The sequence below is a fragment of the Balaenoptera borealis genome (assembly GCF_965194805.1).
Source record: "Balaenoptera borealis genome assembly, chromosome: 9".
In the NCBI taxonomy this organism is placed as follows: domain Eukaryota; kingdom Metazoa; phylum Chordata; class Mammalia; order Artiodactyla; family Balaenopteridae; genus Balaenoptera; species Balaenoptera borealis.
Window position 1 is genome coordinate 113,134,715 of NC_138873.1, and position 26,892 is coordinate 113,161,606.

The 26,892-nt window shown below is 40.6% G+C and overlaps 1 protein-coding gene across 2 annotated transcripts in view; it reads right to left on the reverse strand.

Moving 5' to 3' along the window:
• Positions 1-26,892, reverse strand: part of FILIP1 (filamin A interacting protein 1) — a 197,820-nt gene that overhangs the window by 90,188 nt on the left and 80,740 nt on the right. For both annotated transcript variants that reach the window (XM_082405046.1, XM_082405045.1), the window contains exons 2-3: positions 26,254-26,435; positions 20,306-20,587 (exon numbers count right to left, since the gene is read on the reverse strand). In XM_082405046.1, the coding sequence (XP_082261172.1) occupies positions 20,306-20,587; positions 26,254-26,265 (294 nt within the window). In that variant the 5' untranslated portion in view covers positions 26,266-26,435. The remainder of the gene's footprint in view (positions 1-20,305; positions 20,588-26,253; positions 26,436-26,892) is intronic.

Genomic DNA, 26,892 nt, shown 5'->3' on the forward strand with positions numbered 1-26,892 from the left:
TCTCCCACCATCTCTGTACACCTACAGCATCTTTGTCCATATGTACGTAATCTTCTCTTCTGTTACTAGACGTGAACTGTTGGTGCTTCTAGTTAACGCCAACTTCTTGACTTATCCATTAGCTCCCATCCTCTCATTATGACCTAGGACACGATCCAGCCTTTGCCCACCATCAATGTTGCCCTCCGTACTAGCTGTTCTCATAAGCGTGCAAACATACTGTTATTTCTACCATCATAATAAAACCCCCTCTTGACCCCTACAAGTCCCACTTCATTTTTCTCCTTCTCTCTACAACGAAACTCATTGAAAGAGTTGCCCATACTTCCTGACCCCAATATTCTCTCCTACCAAACGAGCAGTAGCTCACTCACGTGAGCCCACTCCAATCAGGCTTCTGCCCCTATCACTGCACTGAAATGTCTCTTATCAAGACATACCATCACTTCCCTGTTGCTGAAAGCAATGGTCAACTCTCATTCCTCATTTTCCTTGATCCGTTGGCAGCATCTGACACTTTTGATCTTTCTCTCCACCTTGAAAAATTCCTCACTTTGACTCCAGAACACTCTAGTTTGCTAATTTCCCTCCCACCTCTCTAGGTGCTCATTCTCATTCTCCTTTGCTGATTCCTCCTCCTCATCTTCCCAACCTCTCGGTGCTAGAATTCCCCAGGGCTCAGTCCTTGGACCTCTTACCTCTTCTATCTAAATTTACTTTCTTCATGATTTTCACCCACTTTCATGGCATTAACTACCGTCTACATACTGGTGACTTCCAAATTGATAACTCCAGTCCAGACGTCTCCCCTGAACTCTAGACTCTTATCCAGATGCCTACTGGCTACCTCTCTGCAGTTGAATGTCTAACCGCATCTCATGCATAATGCAAAACTACATTTCTGGTCTCCACTTGTCTACTGTGCTTCCCTACTCAGTAAACGGCAACCCCTCTTTTCCATTTGCTGGATCCAACAACCTCGCAGACAGCCTTAACTAATCGTTTTCTCACATATTCCATATTCAACCTGCCGTCTAATACTATCAGCTCTCCTACAAAATTTGTGCAGAAGTGGAGCACTTGTCACTGATACCACCCTGGTCCGAGCCACCATCAGCTCTTGTCTGGATTACACAAACAGCTGTAAGATGTTCTGGAAAAACTTGAACGAGCTTTTTGGCCAACTCAATAGATAAAGAACTGCTGACAAAGGCAAAGATCTCTGCATTTTCTCTATATGCTCAACCACTGCCAATACAATAAAACTAAAATTGGTTTGGAGTTCACAGGAATGGAATAAAAAAAAGACACAATGACATTTAAAATTTTCAGCTAGTTATTCTGCAAGTATTTGTTAAGTACCTCATATATAGAGGTTCCGATTACCATGAACAATGAAACCTATCCAAAAGAAAATAAATGACTTTTTTAATAAAAAGTATTCTGATTTTTAAATTCCTTTAAAGATCCTTTGAGTATAAAGTCACCTCTTTTAAAAGTAAATAAGAAGAGCTAGGAAAATTCAGAAAAAGTGTAATGAGAAAAGGTCAGTGTATCCGACCTTTTCACATATGAAAACATAGTCCTACGGTAATTAAAACAGTGTGGTACTAGAGCATGAAATAGAGAAATCTATGGACTAAACTATAACTTGGAAATAGATTTAAATATTATATTACAGGATAAAAGTGACATTTCAAATCATAGGGGAAAATTCATTGTTCAGTTAACGGGTATTTACTTATTGTCTCTCATTTGTCTTTATTCTACTCTGGGCCACTGAGTCTGGAACACTGTCAATTGCATTTCCTGACTCCTGTGCTTGCTGCTTCCTGTTGGATTCTGCCATGGGGTCATTAGTGGGATTAGAAGGTGGGGAGCAGAGAGAGGGGAGCTCCTTTCTGCTTTGTTTTGACAGCACTGCTCCAGCAGCAGCATTAGCTCCAGCTCCAGCTTCTTCAGACCCTCCAGACCCAGCCTCCCTCAGAGGAACCCACAGAAGCTGGGCAGTGAGCCCTCCTCAGAGAGGTCCCTCCTCTGAGCTCCTGTGTTGTACTAAGTCTACCTCTTCCCTTTCTTTCCCCAGCTCTTGAGGTGGTAACTGCTTCCTGAAGTTATTATCTCTGGTTACTTCAGCATTCTCTTTTTACCTTTCAGCTTCCAATGTCTGTGTCACCAAATCTTTTTATTAACTCCTTTCTGTTGAAATACCTAGAGTGGTTTCTGTCTTCCTGACAGTAGTCATCTACAAAAAAGTGAAATGTCTCACCTTAAACAAAGATGAATTCCAGATGGATAAAATATTTAAATGGGAAAACTGGGCAGGGGGGAGTACTAGAAGAAAATTTGAAAGAAATCTTTCGTAATCTAAGAGTGAGACAGCCTTTCTAAATTTGATCCAAATCAGAAGTCATAAAAGAAAAGATTGATGTTTGACTAATAATAGTAATAATAAATTCTGCATGGCAAGAAATGCCAAAAGCAAAGTCAAAATAAAAATAATGAGATAGGAAAATATTTTGTTTACTTATATCACAGGTAAAGAACTAATTTCTTTACTATATAAAGAGCTCTTATTAATCAATAAAAGCCAAAAAATTCACTAGAAAAACAGGCAAAGAATAGAAACAGACCAGTCACAGAAAAGAAAATACAAATACTTCTAAAAACATTGGAAAAGATGTTCAACCTCACTCATAAGAGACATGTAAATTTAAACTACAAGGACATATCCATTTCACCTATCAGATTGGCAAAGGAATTAAAACATCAGATTGGCAAAACAACTGATAATAAAGTGTGTTGTCAAGAGTGTGGGAAAGCAGATCTATAAAGGGCAACTTAGCAAAATCTACCACAAATTTATATATCTTTTGACTCAACAATTTCCCATGTTGGCAATACGACCAAGAAAAATTCTTACCTGTGTGATAAGATGTATGTATAATGTATTCAAGCAGCATTGATTGTGATAGCAAAAGACTGGGTACCCCTTAAATGTCCATCAACAGGGGGCTGCACTAAGGTACACCCAACTGTCAGACACTCTGCAGCCTTTAAACAGAATGTAAAATCTCTGTATGTTCTAATAGGGAAAGATTTTCAAGGCATATTTGACATCTGAAAAAGGCCAATTGCAGAATGGTATATATAATATGCTCCATTTGTGTAAAAAACAAAAAGAATATATACATACTTGCATACATTATACCTTTTTCTAGCTTTTCAACCATATGTGTGAATTAACCATTCCAACTTTCAAATTATTTTTAAGTTACCTAGATTTACTGTAGTGATCATTTTGCAATAGACACAAATATCAAATCACTACATCGTACACCTGAAACTAATATCATGTTTTATGTCAATTTACCTCAATAACAACAAAAAAGAAAGATAATAAAATTGTTTTAAATCACACAGAAAATATTTTTAACATAAAATTTTAAAAATATAAACACTTTACCCTAGAATTGTATTTTTGTATTTGGTCTGATTTGGCGGCTCAGGTTTACTACTGAATCAGGGGATGGCTCTATCCATACACTTGTTTTATAATTACAAGGTGATTCCTGAGGATGTAACCTTCACTGGATGTGGAAAGACATTAAAAATAAAGTAGGACAGAATCAATGAATAGAACAAATGCAGTGGCCCCCATCAACCAACCTGAAACATGTGGAATATTAGTGCCTTTCCAATCATTTGCATAATACATAATGAAAGAGAATAGTCCTCAATAAGAAGGGGCTCTCAACAATCCTGAGGACAGGAAACGTTCAGGGGACTGCAGACAAGTCAGTGTGACAGGACCACAGACAGGGGGACGCAGTGAAAGATGAACCTCAAGAGGTGAGCAGATGCCTGTGCATGAAATCCTCTCAGCGCAACAGGGAGTATCTGAATTTTCAGCAGAGGAAAGAGTTGATCAATGTGGATTTTGAAAAGCTAACACTTGCTGTGATATGGAGAACTGTGGATGACGAGACCGCAGGAAGTAGTACCAGTTAGGCTGTTGCAGTAAACCATGAAAACAGCGGGAAGGACACCGAAGTGAGGCACTGACGGTGGAGATCATGTCTCTGCAGTTAGTTGAGGTCAGGGACCCTATGGCTTATTCCTCCCCCTCTCATTCTCCCTACTACCTAGCCGGTATTCCACGATTGCCTGTCAATTATTCCCTGGTCAGTTGAATCAACTGTCATATGGCAGTAGATAGTCCATAGGAAGGACCAAGTTGTTTTTTGTTTTTAATTTTTTATTTATTTATTTTTGGCTGCGTTGGGTCTTTGTTGCTGTGCATGGGCTTTTCTCTAGTTGTGGCGAGCGGGGGCTACTCTTTGTTGTAGTGCGCGGGCTTCTCATTGCAGTGGCTTCTCTTGTTGTGGAGCACAGGCTCTAGGTGTGCGGGCTCAGTAGTTGTGGCACGCAGGCTCAGTAGTTGTGGCACGCGGGCTCAGTAGTTGTGGTGCACGGGCTTAGTTGCTCCACAGCATGTGGGATCTTCCCGGACCAGGGATAGAACCCGTGTCCCCTGCATTGGCAGGCGGATTCTTAAGCACTGCGCCACCAGGGAAGTCCCCAGGACCAGGTTGTTGATCCACTCTCTGCTGCAATGGACAATGGTGTGAAACTATGAAGATCATGGCACAAGGCAGTGAGACTCAGGGGGAGACGGAATCTTACAGCCACTACATCTTATCGCACAGATGAAGGAGGGGCCCTATATCCCTCCCCACTTAAGCAATTAGAGCTCTGGAGAGGGGGAGAGGAAGGGCAATGTTTGCAGCTTCCTGCGTTCCACTCTTCAGTGACCCAGAAGTGCCTCTCGGTCAGGATGCGTAAGTTTCTTTTCAGGAGACGTCTTTGCCCAGGTCTTTTGCAGCCAGCATACCTGGCACTTCAGGCTGACATGTTAGACCACAACCACCTGTAAAGTCATGTCAGATATTGCAAAGATAAATACTCTGGGCTCACACTCTGCATGCAATGGTAATCTTATCTGCACTCAAATGATTGTCCCTTGTAAACTCAAAGCCAAGAATTTACATTCCATTTTTTTAAAAAAGGCGTGCACATTTTGATTGTTTCAGAACACAGTTCATCTTACACATTGCTTGCTTTCAGGTTTAAAAAAATGTTTGGTGGGCTTCCCTGGTGGCACAGTGGTTGAGAATCTGCCTGCCAATGCAGGGGACATGGGTTCAAGCCCTGGTCTGGGAAGATCCCACATGCCACGGAGCAACTGGGCCCGTGAGCCACAATTACTGAGCCTGCGCGTCTGGAGCCTGTGCTCCGCAACAAGAGAGGCCGCGACAGTGAGAGGTCCGTGCACTGCGATGAAGAGTGGCCCCCACTCGCCACAACTAGAGAAAGCCCTCGCACAGAAACGAAGACCCAACACAGCCAAAAATAAATAAATAAATAAATAAAAATTTAGAAAAAATGTTTGGTAATTTTCAAAAATTACATGTATATAATTTATATCATATATATATATATATCACATATTAAATTTTTTTCACTATTCCAAGGTGGCAGGGGTTATAATATGCCTTAAATGGACTGACCCATTTAAGGCTCAAAAACAGTAGCACTGCTATTCAAGGGACACTCAGTTTCATTGGTCCCAGGGCTGGTTTTGAGCCCATTAGACCGTTTCCTACATCTGCTTAGGGACATACAGACGTTTGGTTTATCACTGATTTTCCTCATAAATTAGCTATCCCTCACAGAGCCTTGGACTTGCAAATGTGCTTTCATTATTGCTATTTTTAAAAGGCAGGGGGAGAGCAGAGTCTACTAAAATGTGTGCACATTGTTTCTTGTTTCCTTTCAGGCCCTTGATCAGGAAATGTTTAACATGAGAGTAAGCACTGCCAGGGATTAGGGCCTGCTGTTTGGAAAGGTGGTAGAAGCTCTTTCCTGCCAATAAAAAAAATACATATCATCAAAGCACAAAACTGTCCACAGACAGGATTACATGTGAGCCGAAAAGACCCAGGTGATAACACTTTTCTTGAATCAGTCCATATTCTTTCTTTTGATCATGCACTAATATCACTGTGAAATGATTTCAACAATTCTCATCAGTGCCCTGCTTTCTCTTTTAAATACAGATGGTTTGGATAAAAATAATTCTCTGTTGACAGCCGTGTGACCTGAGTTTCTTTGAGCCCTTCATGTATTTTGAGGCCGGTCTATGACTGGTTGATGTGATGCTTATGAAGTCAGATTTCAAATCCCACCTGGGCCAGTTAGCTTTGCCAGCAGAAATACTCCACACATTGTCTGCATTTGGAACTCCATCTGGCAAACCCTAGGATGCCACAGATCACTCAAGGTTCAGAACAAACCTCCTGCACCGTCACCACTGCACCAGGAAAGGTCCCCGAGGATCACCAGGGCTGAAACAAGGGAAGACGATGAGGAAGAAAGTGCCTAAAAAAAACGCTGCTCTTTATCTACTAAGTCTTCGCCCAGTGAGTTTCCGGATATCACCCGAACGGCTCAGAAGAGAGGAGGGAATAAGAAAGAGTAACGCTAAAAGCTGGCCAGGGAATTTGTGAACAATGTCAAGCTGCTAGCAGTTGTAAGCAGTGCCGCTGCAGTGGCATCTCACTAATGTGGACACCATCAACTTAAACTCACCATGGTCTAGGTGTGCAGTTCTACAGTTTACTCTTAAAAACATTTAATAACTATAAAAATGTGTTAAATGAATTAATAAACTAGAAAAATGCACCTAAAGTGAAGATTTGACTTTACTTTTCATGAAAAATGTTTCCAGTCACCAATTTGACAGTGGCATTGGCATCAGTCACGAGTGGATTCATTAGAAGTGATTTCTACTTTTCAGTATGTTATAATTCTATGGAGAAGCATGAAAAAAAAGAGCAAGATGCAGGGGAGGAGATAAAGCAGCCTCCTGATGATACGGATAGAGTAGGGTTATTAGTTAGTTTAGAAATCCCACTAGGGGATTAAAGACAGAAAGGGAATTTTAAGAGAGTTTGGGAAACTGTTGTAGGCTAACGACCACTCAAGAAGAGAATCCAGTAACCTAGCAACAATCTACACTACCTTGAAGGAAGACCAGGTGCATTCAAGCTCCTGACACACTCAAGCCACAAACCCTGATAGTTAAAACACAAGACAATAGAGATGGGGTCTGAATCTTGTTACATGAATCAGGGAGTTAATGATCCTTGAAGAGTAGCATCTCTGCATGTAGACAAGACAGGAATATAGGTGAAAAGGGAAAGGGGACATTACACCGAAACCTGAGATGAATTACCACATTTTAGTATATGTCACCACCCTTTTGCTAATATACTTATGATTCAACTAGCACCATGACAGTCCTGGTTAGACCATATAGGGTCAAAGGAGGAACTAATGATGTAAGCCTTGACATCTCCCCACTTTTCCTTGGATTATAAAAATGTAGCCCTTTGTTCTCGGGGCTGTGCTCCCTTGCCAGCCTGCTTGTACCTCTCACAGCGTCCATTGCTAATAAACTCACTCTTTGCCTGTCACTTTGCCTCACCCTGAATTCTTTCTGTGACAATAGAACCTGAGCTTAAGTAAGTCCTGACACCAGGCGAGTGGTTTCAATTAAAAGACAGTGGGTTTGAGTCCCTTCCTAAGTCAGGGATCATGGGTTCAAGTCCCAATCTGAGGTGCAAGTGGGTTCAAGTCCCAGTCTGAGTTTTTGGCTGGGTTTAATCCCACCCAAGAAGCAGTGCGGTTTCACTGAAAGGAGCCTAAACATTAATTCAAATTGTGATTTAGAGACCCCAAAAATTATTCCAAGTTGTAAATTTTAAAATTTGTTGTTTTGTATGGAAAAAGTTCTGTTGGCAAATAATAAGTGCTCTGACCCTTATCTGTGGAAGAGTTCTCTTTTCCAGTGAGTTTGTTCTTCCGTTTGGACTACAGAAACAGCAGTGGCATATTATTTTTCTGGCATACGACAGGCACTGGCTTTAAGGTCAGAAAGGCATGGTGCACCTTACTAGGTCATCCTTGGGTGAGTTTACTTAACCCATCTAAGCCTCTGTTTATTCCTCATCTAACTTTTTAGGGCTAGTGTGATTATTAAATCAAATGTGAAGTTCCTGGCGTATGGTAGGTAGCACAGGAAAGACGAATGGGTGATACAGACATTATTATCTCCTGCCATTTCATTGTCATTTATTTGTTTTTCTAACTTCGTATTATGAAAAAGTTTTAAACATACACCAAAGTGAACAAACTAGTATAATGAAGCACTCTTCACCTCCTCATACACTTTTTTTGGGGAGGAAAGGCTGGAGCATGTTAAAGAAAAGTCCAGACTTCCTTTCACCCAGCAAGAAGGAGCTTATGATGACAGTGTTTTCAGGGCAGGTTACCATCTGGTCCCTGGGTGACAGATGGCTCTGCAACTAATATTGGTCTAACATATCCAACCAGAAAATGCATAAAGTGATGCAGGAGTAAGGTATAGGGTTGGCCAAAAAGTTCGTTCGGGTTTTGCCATAGGAGCTGATGAAAAACCAGAACAAACTTTTTGGCCAACCCCATACCATGAAAGGTAGAAACCAGAATGTTCACTGTCACCTGATGTTTCCTTGGCACAGACTCACTCTTGGTCACTATGCTGAAGGTTCTGCCAAAGCCAGTCTCTGGATTTAACATGCGTTACTTTAGGAAAAACTAAAATGGTAATCCACTTTTTGTTAAAAAAAAAAAAGCCTTTATATTTACCAATTGTAACTATAAAGTAATTTTCCAAAAGCATTTATCTAGTGCTTCACAGAGTCTGTCCTCTAGGAATCTGTAATTTAAAATTGTTCTTAAAAAGAAAAACATGGACAAGTAGAAGTTTTGTTAAAAATAGTCAAACAAGATAGAAAATGATGGAGATGAATTTACCTAGGGTGGAAGTAGGGTGGAAGGAGAGAAGGGGAGTAGGCATATAGTCAGGAGAAGATTAGAAAATAAGTGACCTAAATATTCCATGCCCAGACCCCCTGGGGGACGAAGACCTTGCTGACAGACCATAATTCCATGTCTAAACAACCCCAGGAGCTTTGATCAATCTAGCTCCCCTTATGTGGAAAGTTTCCATGCCCCCAACAAGCTGGGGATAAAGACGGGGGAGAGGAGAGAGGGAGATTTGGGATGGGAAGGGGGAGGGTAAAGAGGTGTGTAAATTAGTCTGGGAAGAAAGTATGATCAAGTCAACAGAAATAACCTTGATAAAAAGGGAAACTTCTCTCTGAGTGAAGGGGAAGGGGAGAAAGGGGAGGCAAAGAATGGAGATTGGGGGATGGAGAGAAGTTGGGAAGACCTCAATCACTTAAGTAAGAGAGATCAAAGTATCTGTGAGGGATAAAGGGAGCAAGGGGAGGGGAGTGAGTTTTTCGGGAAGACGTCTGTATCTAACACCTAAAGACCTGTTCAGGTGTTCCCTTCCAAAAAATGTCAAAAACAAATAAAAAGCCTTCCCCCACCCCTACTATTCCCTCATATCCAGCCCTGCCAATTCTCTCTATCCACAAACAAGAGGAAAGCTGGCCCGAGCACTTCTGGGCACCAGCAATCTGGTACCAACACTCACCATTCCTTTGAAACTGCACCTTTCAAATGCTAACTCAATAAATGGCTGTTCTCGGTTTCCATCCTCTGACTTTGCAGCAGCACTGAGAACTCTAAATGTCTTCTTCCTGAAAGTCTCTCCTCCCTGGAACCCATGACACATCGTGGTTCTGGTCTGTCTTCCTTTCTCTTTAATCATGTCTTCTCTTCCTTTTTGACCAGTTCTTTTCTCTCTCCTCCTCTTAACCATAGTTGTTCTCTAAGGGTCTGTTTTTGGACTTGACTTTTTCCTTTTATTCTCTATCCCTTGGCTTCAACTACTGTCTCTTCAGATGAGTGTCCTGTTTGTTTCTCTATATCTTTGTTGTAGCCACTAGCCACATGTGGCTATTTTAATTAATTATTATTAAATAAAGTTTAAAATTCAGTTCCTCAGCCATAGTAGCCATATTTTAAATGCTCACAAGCCACATGTGGCTAGTGGCTGCCATATAGGACAGCACAGATATAAAACATTTTCTTCTTCATAGAAAGTTCTTTTGGACACCACAGGTCTGGATCTTACCTCTCCCTTGAGCGTCTGACCTGTCAATATTCTAACTGACATCTCTCCCGGAATCACAAATCTATTATGCCCCCAATCTTACTCCATTTAACACACATTTCTCATAACAGTTACCTGTACAAACTCCAATTTCATTTAAAAACAGCTCCATGTAATAAGTGAACATGCCCAAATAACTGAGAAATATTTACATAGATAAGTTGGATATTTAGATGTGGTTTGTTTTACTAAAAGTAAACGAGACCATTTTCACTGAAAAAAATACAGGCTATAGTCATTTATGGGAGAACTCTGCATCTTTCACATACTACCCCTGTATAGTATTTCCCCATGTCCAAAGTTTCATAAAATAATAAAAAGATTTATTTTGTGGGACATTTTCCTTATTAATTTTTTTACATTTCTCAATAAAATCAAGCTTCTCCCCTACAGTGCCAATGAGTACCTTATTCTCACTGCAGAGAAGCCAATTTTCTGATTCTATTAGGAGCACTAAAAATATTCTGCCTAACAATGAAAATCAGACACCAAAACTCTTTGCCAAAATACTGACAATCCTACTGGATACATGAGATTCTGAGGCATCATATTCAACGAAGAATCAGATCTGGTCTTGATTTTAATCAGAAAGTAACCTGTCTCTTTGCTGCTTCCTAAACTTAGCAAAGACCTACCATTCTCAGCACACTGAGCATTTTGGTGGTATGAGGTTTCACTGGGCAGCCTCGCTCAGAGTGACCTCAGCCCAAGATTCTAAAGATGGAGCATAGTAAGTGCAGGTGAGTCATCAATTTAAAAAGTCATGCAGAGTAACTAAAAGCCTCATTCTTCAGAAGCACAGAGATTCCATGGGAGGCCTTACCGTGTGACAAATGGAACTCACTAAGGAAAAGAAAACCCATCCCTAAGGAAAAGAGTGATAAATGGAACTCCTGTAGGATAAACCTATCGTGCTTGGTTGCTCTAGGTAATTCCATCTGAACAGATTATTACCATTCCCAGTGGAGTTATGACATCTCTCGTCAAAGATGAGAGAAAAGTAAAATCTTAGTGTGGTAGTAGGAACACCACCGTAAACATTTGGGGCCATTACTGTTAAATCAATAACATTGTGTATACTATGAACTTACACTTTCTCTATATAGTTCAAAGTCTTTTGCAGACATTAAAAAATGGATTTTATGACTGTCTCATAGGGTGTACAAATATTAGGATCTTCTCAGATTAATCATCAGTTACCAGTAGACAAACAATGATGTGTCCAGCCCTTTTCTAGGTACAATGAGGCACACGAAAGAAGCAGAAGACACAACCCCTTCTCTCAAGTTGTTTCAGGCAGCAAATATAAGTAAGTACATAAAACACTTGGGGAATGTGTATGTATGGGAACTATGGTTTATATTTATACCAAAATAATGTAGGATTTCAGGACAGGAGAAAGACCAGTGTCAGGGAGCAAGTAATTAATTAGAAGATACTTCACAGAGGAGGTCAGCCTTTGGTGGTCCCTAAAAGAAATTTGTGAGAGGTTGGGAGAGGGGTGAATAGGCGGAGCACAGAGGATTTTGAGAGCAGTGAAAATATTCTGTTAAGATGCTAATAATGGTATATACATGTCATAATACATTTTCCAAACCCACAGAGTATACAACACCGAAAATGAACCCCAAGGTAAACTACAGGCCTTGGGTGATTATGATGTGTCCATGTAGGTGCATCAGTTGTAACAAATGTCCCACTCTGGTGGGGGATGCTGATAATAGCAGGAGACCATGCATGTGGTCAGAACGCAGAGGGGAAAATCACTGTACCTTCCGCTCAGTTTTACTGTGATTCCAAAACTGCTATAAAAAATAGCCTTTAATAAAAAAGGAAAAAAAGAAATGTTGACTAGTACATGAAGGGAGTACAGGATAGAATAAGGACAAATACATGCCCTGAATTTTCCTAAAGATCCCCAGTTTCTGTCCTGTAAGTAGTCTTAAGGTGGAAGAAACATATAAAGAAGCTTAAGGGAAAAAACACTGGTATGGTGATAGTATTTGAGATTGTACGTGTGAGTGTCTAGGTCAGGGCTGGGAAAGAATTTGAGACTGCCTGATTGGATAGGCAGGGTCAAGTTAAGGAAAACAAAAAAAGAGATTTAATGACTACGGGGGTGGGGTGGGGTGGGGGGGTCGGGTGAGGTGGGGGGTGGGGGGGAAGCCTGTTAATAAATAGTTTTTACGTACCAGTCTGATCAATTTAGATTTCAATCTGACAGGGTCTCGAGACCTCTCGTAAATTCCTAAGCACCAGCATGACATGATCAGAGAAGCATTTTAGAACAAATAGTCTGGTAGCAATTATCTACTGAGCTTCTGCTCCCCAGCCCTCATACTTACTAAATGATACAGACTTGCTCTCCACTCCAAATCCTACCATCATCCTAGGAGGTGTCAACATTCACGGCTTTAGCCAATATCTTCACTTTACCATTCCTTGACCTCATTAATTCTAATTGCCTTCACTTCCACTCCCAGGACCGCACCCGAGACTGTGCATTAGTTAAAACCACACCACGCAGAAAACCTAAGTGCAAAAAGCCCAGCTTCAGGTCTCTGCAGCCCTCTCCGGCCCACGCTCCCATGGATGTCGCTTCCTTGCTGGGCGCTGTCTCACCAACACACTCTACTTTCTTTCATTTCTGTCCTTTCACTGCACCCACTGGGACAACTTCAACCCCAGATACAGAGCTATAACATATATCTCCCCTGTACACTCAGGCTTCTAGACAGACTGCTGCCACTGCACACACACGGTCTCTCTGCTGGCTGAGTCCTCAACTCTACTCATTAATGTTCCTATTTGTCCACAGTCTCCTTCCTCTGACATTCCCCTCGGTAGCAATACGGCATATACATCTTTATCCTTAAGACCACTGCTTGGTCCCGTCTCCTTATTTTCAGCAGAATATCACTTTGTCTTTTCCTTGCTGAGAAAGCCGAGGCTTTGGGGAGATCTCCCTCAATTGCCCACCTTCCTCTACAAATGGTATATTTATCCCCACCCATTCTTTCTCCTTCTCTCTGTCACAGAAGATGAAGGCTCTCCCTCCTTTTCAAGGGCAAAACCAAGGTCAGCCCCCAGACTGTGAGAGGAGCCACTGAACAAAACCGCCCGCCCTGGTCAGGCAAGATAGGAACCACTTGCATCAGTTCTCTTACAACAGGAGGTCCTGGTAAGGAACGCGGAACTAACAAGCTACCACCAACTGGAAGAATTAAGGAAAGGTCAAAAGGAGAGAGGAGACACCAGTCCACATGTCCTACCAACCTTCCAGAATCCTCGCTGGAATCCATCTTGGCTGAGTGATGTGTGGGCCACCAGGAAGGACCCTGAGTCAGGATGATTGGCCACAGAAAACCCAGAAACTAACCCAATTACCATAAAACCCGAGACTGCGAGCCACATGGCAGAGCAGTTCTTCTGGGTTCCCTTACCCTGCTGCTCTCCGCTCAGGCTCCCCTTTCCAGTAAAGTCTCTTGCTTTGTCAACACATGTGTCTCCTCGGACAATTCATTTCCGGGTGTTAGATGAGAGCCCACGCTCGGGTTCTGGAAGGGGTCCCCCTTCCTGCAACAAAACCATACCTTTGATTCCCTCCCCGTGCCTCCTTCAAGACATTGCTTCATCAAAAATCCTTGCTCTTTCCCATATCTTTGACCCTGCTCATTTTTGGTTCTATAACCCTTTAACACAAAAACACGTAAAGTCTCTTTCATCATTAAAAACACTCCCTTCACCTGAGTTGCCTTCTAGCTACCATCCTATTTTTCTCCTCCTTCATTATCTAAAGTTTTCCAAATAACATCTACATCGGCTGAGTCTAGTAATCACAACAGCCCCAGAAAGCAGAAAATACACAGACAGGGAGTAAACTAAGGCTCCGAGTCAACACTAATAAGGTCAACTACCAAACCATCTGGGTTCTACAACACTTCCCTGCAGGACCTGGCATTCAAGTTATGCTGTTTTAGCCTTTTACTTTTTAATACTCCCATGTTTCACTTAAAGCCCCAAAATAGAGAAAAGCAGCATGGTGATTTCAAAGCAGGAAGTCATCAAATGTACTAAGGGCATACTCTGTGCCAGACAAATGATTTACTGCTATGCTAAGCAAAAGGGAAATTTAGCTTCTTCGGCTGTGTCCAAAAAAAAAAAAAAAAAAAAAATCTGATTAACTTTTCCAGACAAAAAAAGATTTTCTAAATTCCTGGATTTTCACTAGAACATGTTACTCTAGTTCTTTAACTTCCCTTCACTTCTCCACCCACTGACAGTAGGCTTACACTCACTGAAACTGCCCTGGCAAATGTTCCCAATGACCTCCAGACCCACAAACCCAACAAACACTCTTCAGTCATATCCAACTGAAACTCTCTGCTGCTTGGACTGAAGCAACCTCTCTGTCCTTCTTGACAGTCTTGACTCCCTTGGCTTCTGCGTCCTCCACCTCTTCACACCTGCTGACGGTTGTTTTTCGGATGTCTTATTTGTGGTCTCCAAATGGAGGTGCAGTTTTCCCTCCACCAAATACTTCTCCACAGAAGGCAGACTATTCACTGATGAACACGACCCACACTTTTCCACCCACTCAGTGTTTGATTCTGCTCAGGGGGGTCCCTATTCTCCTCTCTGCCTGTCCAAGACCTACCAATCCTTCAAGGTCCAATTCTTCAGTGAAACGTTCCTCCACTCATCACCTGAGATTTTCACAGTCGTTCCCACCTTTGTATTCCCATAGTTTGCATTGCAGTTACCCTACAAAATATTCATTCCTGTACATTCTCTTCTGTCCTACAGGTTGGGAGCTCTTTCTTCATGACTGCTGTAATAGCCGGTGCCTAAAACCACGCTTGACACATAGTTGGAGCTCATCAGATTTTAGCTATGAGTATTATTATTACTCACCTTTGCATTTTTCAGACCTCCAGTTTCTTAAATATCGGAAAATCAATCAATTTTGAATTAATTAATTAATTAGTGCCTTAAGAAGGAATAGACTTTCTTGGTGAGAAAAAAGAGTGGACAGAGGACTCACCTATAGTAGGTAGTAGTGAGGTTAAAAAAGAAAAAAAGAACAAACTAGTGAACAATATTAAAGAAAATGGCTAGGAGCCCCAAAAGGAGAGAATAGAGGAAACTTCTAACAATCCACAGGCATATTGAAACCGAGCAGAGCCTTGTGGGGCTCCTAGGCATGGAGGCCTTTTTTGTTCCCCATTTCTTGTAGGCAAGACTCCAGCCTCCATGACCTTCCCTGAGCTCCAAAGGGCAGATTCAAGCAGTTGCTAATCAAGGGAGGAGCAGCCAAGAAACCTCCCGAGGCAAGACTAAAGGGACCAGAGAAGCTCATCAAGATTAGGAGACCGGGGGCTTCCCTGGTGGTGCAGTGGTTAAGAATCCGCCTACCAATGCCGGGGACACGGGTTTGAGCTCTGGTCCGGGAAGATCCCACATGCTGTGGAGCAACTAAGCCCGTGTGCCACAACTACTGAGCCTGCACTCTAGAGCCCGTGAGCCACAACTACTGAAGCCCGCGCGCCTAGAGCCTGTGCTCCGCAACAAGAGAAGCCACCGCAGTGAGAAGCCCGTGCACTGCAACGAAGAGTAGGCCCTGCTCGCTGCAACTAAAGAAAGCCAGCATGCAGCAAGACCCAAGGCAGCCATAAATAAATAAATAAAAGATTAGGAGGCCGACCACCTGAGACCCTGCACACACCCTAATCTTGCCAGCAACTCCATCCTTGGAAAGTACTGTTGTAAAACTCCTTATCAAATCCTCTTGGGTTGGGACACAACCCCTCATGGGTTTTGGAGAAAGGAGACTGCTGTGTTCCCCCTTTGCCTGGCAAAGTAGTAAAACTATCCTTTTCTACATCACCCAGAACTCTGTCTCCGAGATTCGATTCGGCACTGGTGTACAGAGAAGCTGAGCTTTCAGTAACAATATTATCTGTTTCATAAATTATCTTTGAAATACAACAACTCCTTCTGCCAGTCACCCAGATGAAGGAAGATTTCTCACTGTGTAGTGACTCTGCCTCTGAGTCAGCCTGGCGAACACCAAAGCCCAGTGGAATGGTAGCGCATCGTGTAGTTACATTATCTTGTTTTCTCTGAGCCTCCTTAAGCACAGGTAGAAGAGAACTAACTATAAGGACAAAGGAAAAAATGATGAAAGCCAATTTGAGGTTGGTTTTTCTAATATGTATTTGAGTGGCTATATCAAGGGAATTTACTATATAAAAGAGCTAGATATTCTTTTCATCAAGAAAAAGAATCAATTAGTATCCTGTTTTTGAATTATTCTACAAGAATATCCTTCTGCCAAGTATGCTGTATTATGGCTTTTTGATGTAAGTACCATTTCCTTTGAACTTTTGTCGTTTTTAGTTCAGCCAAATTGACTGGCTTCTTGAAAGCACTATTTTTGGACAAATACAAGGGGAAATTAATCATGATGCCCAAGTGATGGTCTGGGTGTACTATTTCATTATTTTCAGTTTAGTCTAAGACATATGTAAGCAGCTTTTCACCCAGAGAGTAAAACTGTTCCAATTCATTAGAAAGTACTTGTCACTGGAAGCAGTCAAGGGCAGACGTGTAATCATGGAAACCATCCCAGCTGCTTCTATGCAGGCAATGCCGGCCAGTAATTGTGCTGAAATGACGAGCTTGCATCTGCTAAGGTGTGGCTTGAAAAGTCTGGAAGATGTCCCTCTCCAAGACCAAGGGCATGACATGACCAGTTCCAGACAAGACTCCTTAAAATGCAAAAATCCCTGGGAGGAGCAACTCCATTTCTAATGCATGTCTTGAAGGTGAACTTCAAGAGTTCACTGGACACCTCACTGGCAAAAACAAAACAAAACAAAACAAAACAAACAAAAAACCAGCCAATTTGCAAATTTTGCAAAAAGCCAATGCTAACAATAAAGGTCAAAGGTCATTCTGTCTACAATGTTGGTTCAACAGATTCCCATAGATCACACAACAGATTCCAAAGACGGCAGAGTACTGGTACCAGAAAACACAGAGAAGAATTGTCTATAATGTCCAAAACCCTGGCTATGGAGATGAAGAGAATGAGTGAGATCAAAAAGGAGCCTAAGAAAAAGAAAACTGGCATGAAGGGCCTGAGTGAAACGCCATCTCCTAGTTTCCCCCCAAGTCACTTCCAGGGTACATCTCCTACAGGCAGACTTGATCTCAGTCTCATCTCCCCAATATTATAAGCCTTTTTCTCTGTGTGTCGCCCTCCTGATTTTGACCAGTGGTTCCAGCCCCCCACAAGGCTGACCCTCACAGATCAGTGAATATGAAGCCCCAGCGTTGCGCGGTGCCCAGCCCGAGGCCATGTGACACTCCTCCCCGCCTCCCCAGTTTTCTCAAGATCCAGATCACACCAAAATGCAAGGCCCAGGTCATGGTCCACTTCCTTGATGTGAAAGAAACCTTCCTCACTTTCTCTTACCTAAAAAATTCTCGTCATTTCACAAAATGGCTTTGGCCCTGGAGTTCACAGAGCGAGTCTACTTCAAAGAAATCCTGAAGACGAAGAGTAAATATAAAGGTCCTAGAGCCCACCCCTGCACATCCCCCGAGTGGAAATGTTATAAAGGAATGGACACTGAACTGAGAGACAGAGAATCTGGATCTGGAGAAAACGTTAACTAAATTGCTGTGCGACCTTGGGCAAGTCACATAACTTGTCTGAGTGCCAGTTTCACACTTGAAATATAAAGGAGATGGATAGACGACTCAAAGCTGCTTGTCAGCCCTGATACTTTATAGAACCTCGGAACAGCACATGCAGAGGAAGGGTATTTGAGTCATAACACAGCTGCTCCATAAAGGGAGGGTGATAGGTGGCCTTTGAAGTCTGGGAGACAACTCACTAAATGCTCATGAATGTCAAGCTGAAGAGCATATAGGCCTTAGCCGAGGGTACCTAAACCCTCTTTCTCTCTTCTCAGTGCCAGATCTTTAAATAGACTTTTTTTTTCTTGTCTCTATTGTGGCAAACCTGACCCATAGCTGTCACATTTTCACCAGCCCACTCACATTTGCTAATGCCGACTTCCTCCCACTCTTAGCTTCAACACACACACACCCTCCTGTGACGATGAAATGTAAATATGGGAAATATAAATATTCCTCTAAATATAGGAACACTCTCATTTTTAACAAATCTAGTATTGCAAAATCTGCATTTACAAGTACAGATACTTACATATGTATGTGTGTGCATATAAATATATGGGGGGACGGATTATTTGCTTTGCAAATGAATTCACCATGAAATTCCTTATAATATCAGGTCCTTCATTTCTCCACTGCCTCCCCTACAAATATCTTACACTCTTTCCTTATGTATTGCTGCTCAGGAATACATCTATTTTGGAAGGTAAGGTATCCTGTATTCACAAAGATTAAGGGAGAGCAAAATGCATTTCTTTGGCGCCTTCTACTTAATTTCTTTAATGTCCCAGGTGTATGGGCTTGTATTTTGCATGCCTAGGCTCTGGAACCATATCTGGAAACACCATGAACATAAAAGCCATGTGAATCTTAAATACGGTCCGCAATCTACCATGACATAACATCCTTCTACAGAAATTAGAGTCTAGAAGAGCCACAGGCTTCACACAAGCCACGATGCCTGGAGGAAATAAGCTGATGACACTGCTTTGTGAAGATTTCTTAGGTCACTGTTGTACCTTCCACTCAGGTCAATAGCTGTAGGCTGGGAGCAGCTTAAAAAATTGGACTAATATACTCTGCCTCCTTAAACAATAAATGTTAATGGAACAATAACCACATTTCTGGCAGTGGTGAAGCTATTTTTAGTAACGGTGGTGCTCTGGAAATTTTCATCTTTTGCTGTGAAATGCAAAGGTGATTTTTCTCAGCCCATAAATGGTAAGCTCAATCGCACTTGTTTGTTTTTAATTTGAGTTTTGCATGTTCTCTATTTCTCTTTACCCCAGGGGTTTCCTTATCTGTAGGCACTCACAGATCAGAACAGGAACAGATCAGATCACCCTAGTTTAGGGTAGGTTGCAAGTAATATGTCTGATGCTAACAGCACCAAAAAAAGGCTTCATCTCATTCAATTTTTAGTATTCCCCTAGAGGCTTATGCAAGTTAAGAACCTAACAAAAGCAAAAAGGAAAACAGCAACCTCACTCTTAAATCATCCTCTCCTCAAAAAAAAAAAAAAAAAGTTATTGTTTCCCCACTTGGAGAAATATAATTGTCCAAGGCTCAGAAACTCAGAAGAATCCCAGCTCCCTCTTGGATCCTTAAACACATTCTCTTAGTGGGGGACCTGGCAGCCACAGAAGGTTGGTGAGGATGGACAGTGGAAAGTGCCCTGGACCAAGAGTCAGGAGGCCTAAGACGAGATCTGGACAACGCATTAACCCTTCCGGGCCTGTCTCCTCATTATAAATTATAGATAATGATACCCACATTATTATTGAGATCGAATGAGATAATAGACTTGAAAATGCTTTGTGAAAGTAACAAGTTTTCACAATACAATGCTCTGCTGATTTGAGTGCATCTCAACTCCTATGACATTGTAGAAAATTAAAGCTGAAAGTCACAAAGAAGAGAGAAAAGTGTAAGACTGGTTTAAACGAAGTTTCCTTCTCTTTCTCTCTGTCTCTCTGTCTTTCCCTCTACCTCTTTATCTCCCTTTTACTCTACCTTCTGGAAAAAAGCAAAAGTAGCAATTGATCTTAACTCTGCCTTCTAATAATCATGACTTTTCCACAGTTTGCAACCACAGTCAAGGGCTAAATTAGATATTCTCATTGATTACCTACTACTAAGTGTTAAATTATTATCAAAATTATGTCATGAAGAAATTTTCTGCTCCTAGAGAAGCTCGATGTTAGAATCAGCATCTATTCATTTATTCGTTCATTCAACAAAAACGTATTCAGTGCAAACTTGTGCCAGGCACTAGGGATGCAGGAATGAATAAGGAAAATAGTCCTTTTCGCCATGAAGTTTCACAATCCAGTGAGGTAGACAGGTTCATAATCTCTTATTTTATACCTTCAGACTAGAGACACAATAATTGAAAAAAATGGACTCTACCTGCAGCTCCCCTTCCATTATACTCAGCAGCTGGATGAGGTCTTCTTTGGATAACTCCAGGGATTTCTTATTCTTTCGTTCACTTTCTCCAGATGGTTTTAGGTGTCGTTTGACAGTTCCTGAGGCCATGACATCTTCCTCCTTTCTATTTGATTTGTTCTTCTTTTTTGTATCTTCCGAGAGACTTTTATCATCAGCATTGCTGATGATGGAGGACTTGGGGCAGGAGACATGCCCGTTGGATGAACTTTCACCACCCTGGTTTCGGGATCTCATTCCCACCTACAACACATGAAAAAAGATAAGATGTTTTTACCACCACTGAAATTATTTTTGTCTAACTACTTAGAAACTAATAGCAGCTTTACAACATCACCAAGAAAGAAAAACCAAAAGATCAGTCCCAAGTTAGTTTCCTTATAGCTTTAATGAACGTGTCGTTAAAAACTTCAGGAAAATACTTTGACCATCTTCAGGAAAAAATGAAAATGTGATTCTAACCTCACAAACATCTCAAGCCAAGTAATCAAGGTCAACATCAGCAAGGCTAAGTCACATTGATAGCACTGCTGATTCTATCAAGTATCTTTGATAGAATGTGATAAGAATGGCGCTTTACCTTTGTGATCTTCCTTCTCTAAAACATGACCCAAGTCTAATAATGAGAAAAGCATCAAGCTGATCCCAACTGAGAGACACTCTACAGAATGCCTGACCAGTAATTTTTAAAACTATCAAGGTCATCAGAAACAAGGAAAATTTGAATAACTGTCACAGCCAAGAGAAGGCTAAGAACACATGAGAACTAAACATAATGTGGCATCCTGGATGGGATCCTGAAACAGAAAAAAGACATTAGGGAAAAATTGAGGAACTATGAATAAAACGTGGACTTTAGTCAATAATAATGTGTCAATATTGGTTTATTAATTATAACAAATGTATGATACTAACATAAGGTATTAATTATAGAGGAAACTGGGGGTGGGGTGTATGGGAACCCCCAGTATTATCTTTGCAATAATTCTGTGAATCTAAAGCTTTTGTAAAATAAAAAGGTTACTTTTTTTTAAATGATTCTAAATTGTCTGTCAGAAAATGCAAACCTCAAACCCTGCCAGGAACAAGTTGGAAGTCACAATGTGCAGAAAAATCCACATAGAGTGAGGGTTGGCGGGGCTTGAAGTGGAGAGAGAAAAAGGGAAAAGCCAAGGGAAGGGGGGGTAGTTTTTAGTGATATGGAATTCTATTTTTCCATAACCTCTTTTTCAAAAGCAGATTTTTTTTTTTTAATGTCAGTCATTTACAGTAATAAGAACAAGAGTACAAAGAATTGGGAGAAAACATATCAATTTCAAAATCAAAATTTTAAAAAATATTTTGAGGTAAAGTAAAGAAAAAAGACAAAACAGTGGTTAATCTGTCCCATGGGGAGCACATTTGAGTCATTCTATTTTGAACGCTTTGCAGAGTCTGTGTCAATCTCTGAGCAAAAGAACTTGACTAACAGGTATGATACAAACACACTGAGCTCAAAGGCTAAGCCTCCAAGTTCAGGGAAGATAGCTCTAATATCCTGGGGGCGGTACCACAAAATTTGCCTAAACCCTTGAATAGAGTAGCTTAGTGCATGGGCTTATTTAAAACTCACAGTATAAATAGTCCTTCCCTTGAACAGCTAAGCAGCAAGATTTTCGTTACTCATTCCAGAGAAAATACAGAGACTTGTTTTCTGAAAGTATATTTCCTTTATGAACCCAACCATAGTTAAGAAACCAAAAAAAAAAAGGAAAGCTTTTCAAAACACTAGGTTTATAATAGAAAAATAAATACAGTGTGATGTTTCCTTTTAGATAGTGAATATTCAATTCTTCTAACAAATCTTGAAATCTACATTCATGCTCCTTTTTTGAACTGAACCCTTACAACCAGATGGACCCTTTTGTGTGTGTGTGAACTTTCTATAGCACCCTAATTTTGAACACTGTAAACTGAAAACGTGGTCCTTAATACTAGCGCCGTGTTTTCTGGTTGACTCAGTGATTAGTTCCTGAAATTTTAGAGCATTTTTGTGCTTTGCTGGTGAACAAAGAATAACTGTTTCTTTGTAATGGAAGCCAGAGCACTTTAGAGCAGACCTACTGTATTTTCTCACAGCTTGTTTGTGGCAGAGTGGGCTGACTTAAATCCCAAGCCAAAAAAAAAAGACAAGACGGATAGAAGGTTTTGAATGTCAGCACAACACACCACCCCGGATAGGCTTCTTTGGCATATTGATTACTTTAAGCTCATTATTTTTAAGGAACAGCAGACACATGTGGAGCTCTGAAGCCTGGGTAGAAATTACCCTTTTTTAAGACATATTTACATTTATAAGGGAAATCTCTGTAAGGGTGTCTCCCTCTCTGTACCAGGAAGAGAAGGATGACTCTAAAATCTCTAGAAACTCTTATCAATGCAGAAGGCAATGACTTAAATCTGCATTTACTATGCTTTCCTTGTTTACTGTGGTTTCCTCATAACCTCTCATAAGTGGCTCCCCAACTCCCGACATCTTTCTTTTGTGTTTAGCTGAAGCTGGTATTTAAGGTGATGGCTTGGGCCATTTCAGATAGTTACGTGGTTTTCCTGGGTCTCTCCCATGTATACCGGAGGTATACATGTTAATAAACTTCTGTTTGTTTTCTCCTACTAATCTGTACTTTTATGACAGGGCTATATCAGCCAAGAACCTTAGAAGGGTAAAGGGAAAATTATTTTTCCTCCCCCCACAGTTTCAAATTTAACTCTTGACCTGTTACACATCATAACTAAGACACATGGGCTTCCCAGATTGAATTGTGACTCCCTATGATTCCATGCCACATGTGAATTTCTTTGATCTGAAATAATTTTCTCGCTTAGACCTTAAGGCTCTTTGGGATGGTACATCAAATATTGATTTAACAACTTCAATTTAGATCATGCGTTAATGGAAGTTCCAGGCAATATTTCCCAAGGCACAGGAAATAAGATGGTAATGTTTTAAAGTTAATCATACGCAACATTTGTATTTGACTCTAGCATGTGCTTGTGTCTCTTTTCCCTGGATTTCCTGTATCTTTTATAGGATCTACAGCATTAGGATATTTGTAAAATAGGACAAATGCATATCTATCTATATATTACATGCACTTAATTATATTTGCAAACACACAGAAAGTGACATTTACTTAGTACCAATTCTATATTTAGTTGTTTCTAAAAATTTCAGTCTAATATTGAAATGAAGCAAATCCTGTGGGGCCCTCCCAGGTGCAAAAGTCCATCCATGTTCCCCATTTCTTGTTTGTAGAAAAAGGTGTTAGTCTCCTAGGCCTTCCCTGAGTTACAAAAAGCAGACTCAAGCAGTTACCAATTAGGAAAGTGAGGGATCGAAGAAGCAAAGGAAAAGCAGTCAAGCAAGAAAAGTAATAATAGCTTAAACAATAGTTCAGCAATAAAGCAGAGTCTCAGTTCCTCCTCAAGGGATATACATAATATATCTTTGAGTTGTTCTGCAGAAACAAAGACCCCCCCCCCCCCCCGCAGGTGGAGGATGGTGACTACATGCTGACCACAAGCAGGTAGATCCCAGACTGGTTGGAACTAGAAGGTTGATGTTGAAGATTCCTGAAACACCATCCCATTACCTCACCACCAACCAACTGGAGGAAAGTCATGCACCCTACAATCCTCACCCCAAATGTTGCCTTAAGAAAACCTTCCTTGAAAGCCACAGGGAGTTTGGGTCCTTTGAGCATAAGCCACCCATTCTCCTCGTTGAGCCCTGCAATAAACGCTGCACTTTCCTTCATCACAACCCAGTGTCAGTAGATTGGCTTTGCTGTGCCACAGGCGAGTGGACTCAAGTTCAGTTCAGTAATGATATTAATATTTTTAAATAAAATTTTTGTAGTATTACTAGCTTTCACAGAATTATATTAATTAATGAAGATTAATTATAGATTTAATTAATGATTGGCAGGATTAATTACTTTTACAGAAAAAACACATATTTTAGAATTATCTAATTGTTTTGTATCACCAATCAGGTCAAAAGCTTGAGTTTCCTATTCTCTTCCACATGAATTCACTTTAGCTGATGGAAAATCTCATGTGCTGGACCTGTGATGTTAATTCTGTCTTAGCAAGTATTTTTTCTCTGTGACTCTGAAATTTCACATTAATTGCTTTTGCTTTGACACGTGCACAAAAATTTTAGTCCTTTCCTAGTGATCCAAATGGGGTCTTCTATCTTTACCTCCACAACAAAGTCAGCCGTCAGCACCTCTTCTATCTCAGAATTGCAAAAGTACTCAGAGATAGCAAACTAGTCAAGAAATGTTTTAGAAAGGAATTGGACAACATGTAAGAAGGAGAAAAACATAATTTCTCAATAGTATAACCAAGCCTGCCCTCAATAATATCCACTTTAAACCACTTTATTCTATTTAGTAGGAGATAGAGTCCAGACAAGAACACACTTTCATGTATCACATTTAGTGACATTCATACTCTTCTGTATTCTAATAGCTCTCACTGTTTCTTAAGTGCTACACAATGTGCTAAGCATTTTACATACAACATCTCAATTAAATTAATTTTCACATCAACCCTAGTGGGTGCTATTATTCTCAGTTTTACAGATGAGGCCACTGAGGTTCAAAGAGATTAAATATCTTTTTCCAGATCACACAGCTACTCCTAGGGAATAGAAGAGCTAGGATTTGAACCCAGGTGTGACCCTAAATACTTACTCTCTATATGGCTTTTTTCTAAGTTCTTAAACACATGCAAATTGGAAGGGAAGGGGCCACCCTGGAAAGCAGATGACCCAGAAAGTTTTACAAATGTTTTCTAAATTCATGTTTTTTCACTTCATACTACAGAGTTGGAGAAATTCATTCATCTGTCTTCTTCCATAGGCACTCTTGCAAAACTCACACAGCAACTGAAATTAGGTTGCTAAGCAAAAATACTCTTCCCAAAATAATTAACCTGCTGCAGACCTTGTAAAATGATGACTCATTTAAAAATCTTTCTGAGAAGCAACAGGGCTAATTATTAAGGATACAGGTTATGAAAACAGGATGTAGTCTGAACAGGGACCATTACAGACTTAATGTGTTAAAAGTCCCAGAGTTGAACAATAGTAAATAAACATTTAGTCAGAGTTGGCCAAATTCTGTCCATTGTGCTCACAGGAGTAGCAGGCAGATAACAGAAAGGCATCTGGCACTCTGTAGGCTTCTTAATAGTTAGTTGGGGGTTGGGGCAGAATACATGACCCCAAATATGCCACTTTGGCATGAGGATTGTTTTGAGCTAAAGGCAATCAAAACCCAGCAGACTCAGGTAAAGCTCTTTTCCTCCCCATCAACTGCCTAAATTTACATTGGAAAGAGGGCCTATACCAGGAAGAGAGATAACGTTTTACCTAAGAAACGTGATCTGTAATAGGGCAACATTTGTTTTTCAAACATTTCCTCTGCCTTCCTGTGAATGGCCTTCCTCCCCCTTGTATCCCCAGACCCATACCCCTTTCCTTAGCTCAAGGTTTTATATAAGCTTCAATTACCTGGCTGCCATTCAGGTCTCAGATTTTCATGGGACTCCTGTATGTATAAAATTAAATTTGTTTTTCTCCTATTAATCTGTCTTATATCAATTTCATTATTAAACCGGCCAAAGAAGGTTGGGACATGTAAATAACAAACTTTCTGAACGAAGCCAAGAATGCCTTTGCTTCGTCCCAATGCATACCCTTTGAAGAAAGTGCTCCTCAAGAAAATGGTGTAAATAAATTGAAGATTCACAATAGATTTAGGACTGTTATTTTTTTTTTTTTTGAATCAATGTTATTTGGGGCACAGATTCTTCTATTTAATAAGTAAATCATCCTAACATAGTTCATGAAATACACTTACTTTTCCTTGCATAGTAATTAGTCAGCAACACTTTGCATGGAATTTTCTGACTGCGGTGTGAAGAAAAGAAAGACCAAATTTTATTCCAAACCTCCCTCTTTTAGGTCTATGGTCATCTCTCTTCTTCCCTTTCCTCCCCACATATTGGGCAATAAACAGTGTACTGTCAGATGAACAATATCCTAGGAATCAGAAAATATTTATAACAATTTTGAGTAATTTATACTGAACTAACAAGTATTTCTAGAGCCTTTGAACAAGTAAAAAGGACAAAGAAAAAAGTCCTCAGCAATTAAACACCCGTTCCAGCTTCCATCCTCATTAGCTCCTGCAAATCTTGACCTTGAATTTTCCCTAGCAGTCTCACCCTTGCTCTCGCCTCCTTTCAGATTTGTCTTTCCATGTTATGATTCAATGTTGGTCACAATACTCTCCATCCCTACCACCAACAAAAACTTCTTTTCTGCATAAATTAGGTTTTGGCATCTTTCCTATGCTTCTCAAGTATCCATCCACCTCCTGTTTGTTCCTGGTTTTAATTTATTTATATTCTTTTTCAAGAACCTACCCAAGGCACAGGTTGAGATACCACAATAATTTTACTTATATAATTTCCATTTTTTAATTACTTTATAGAAT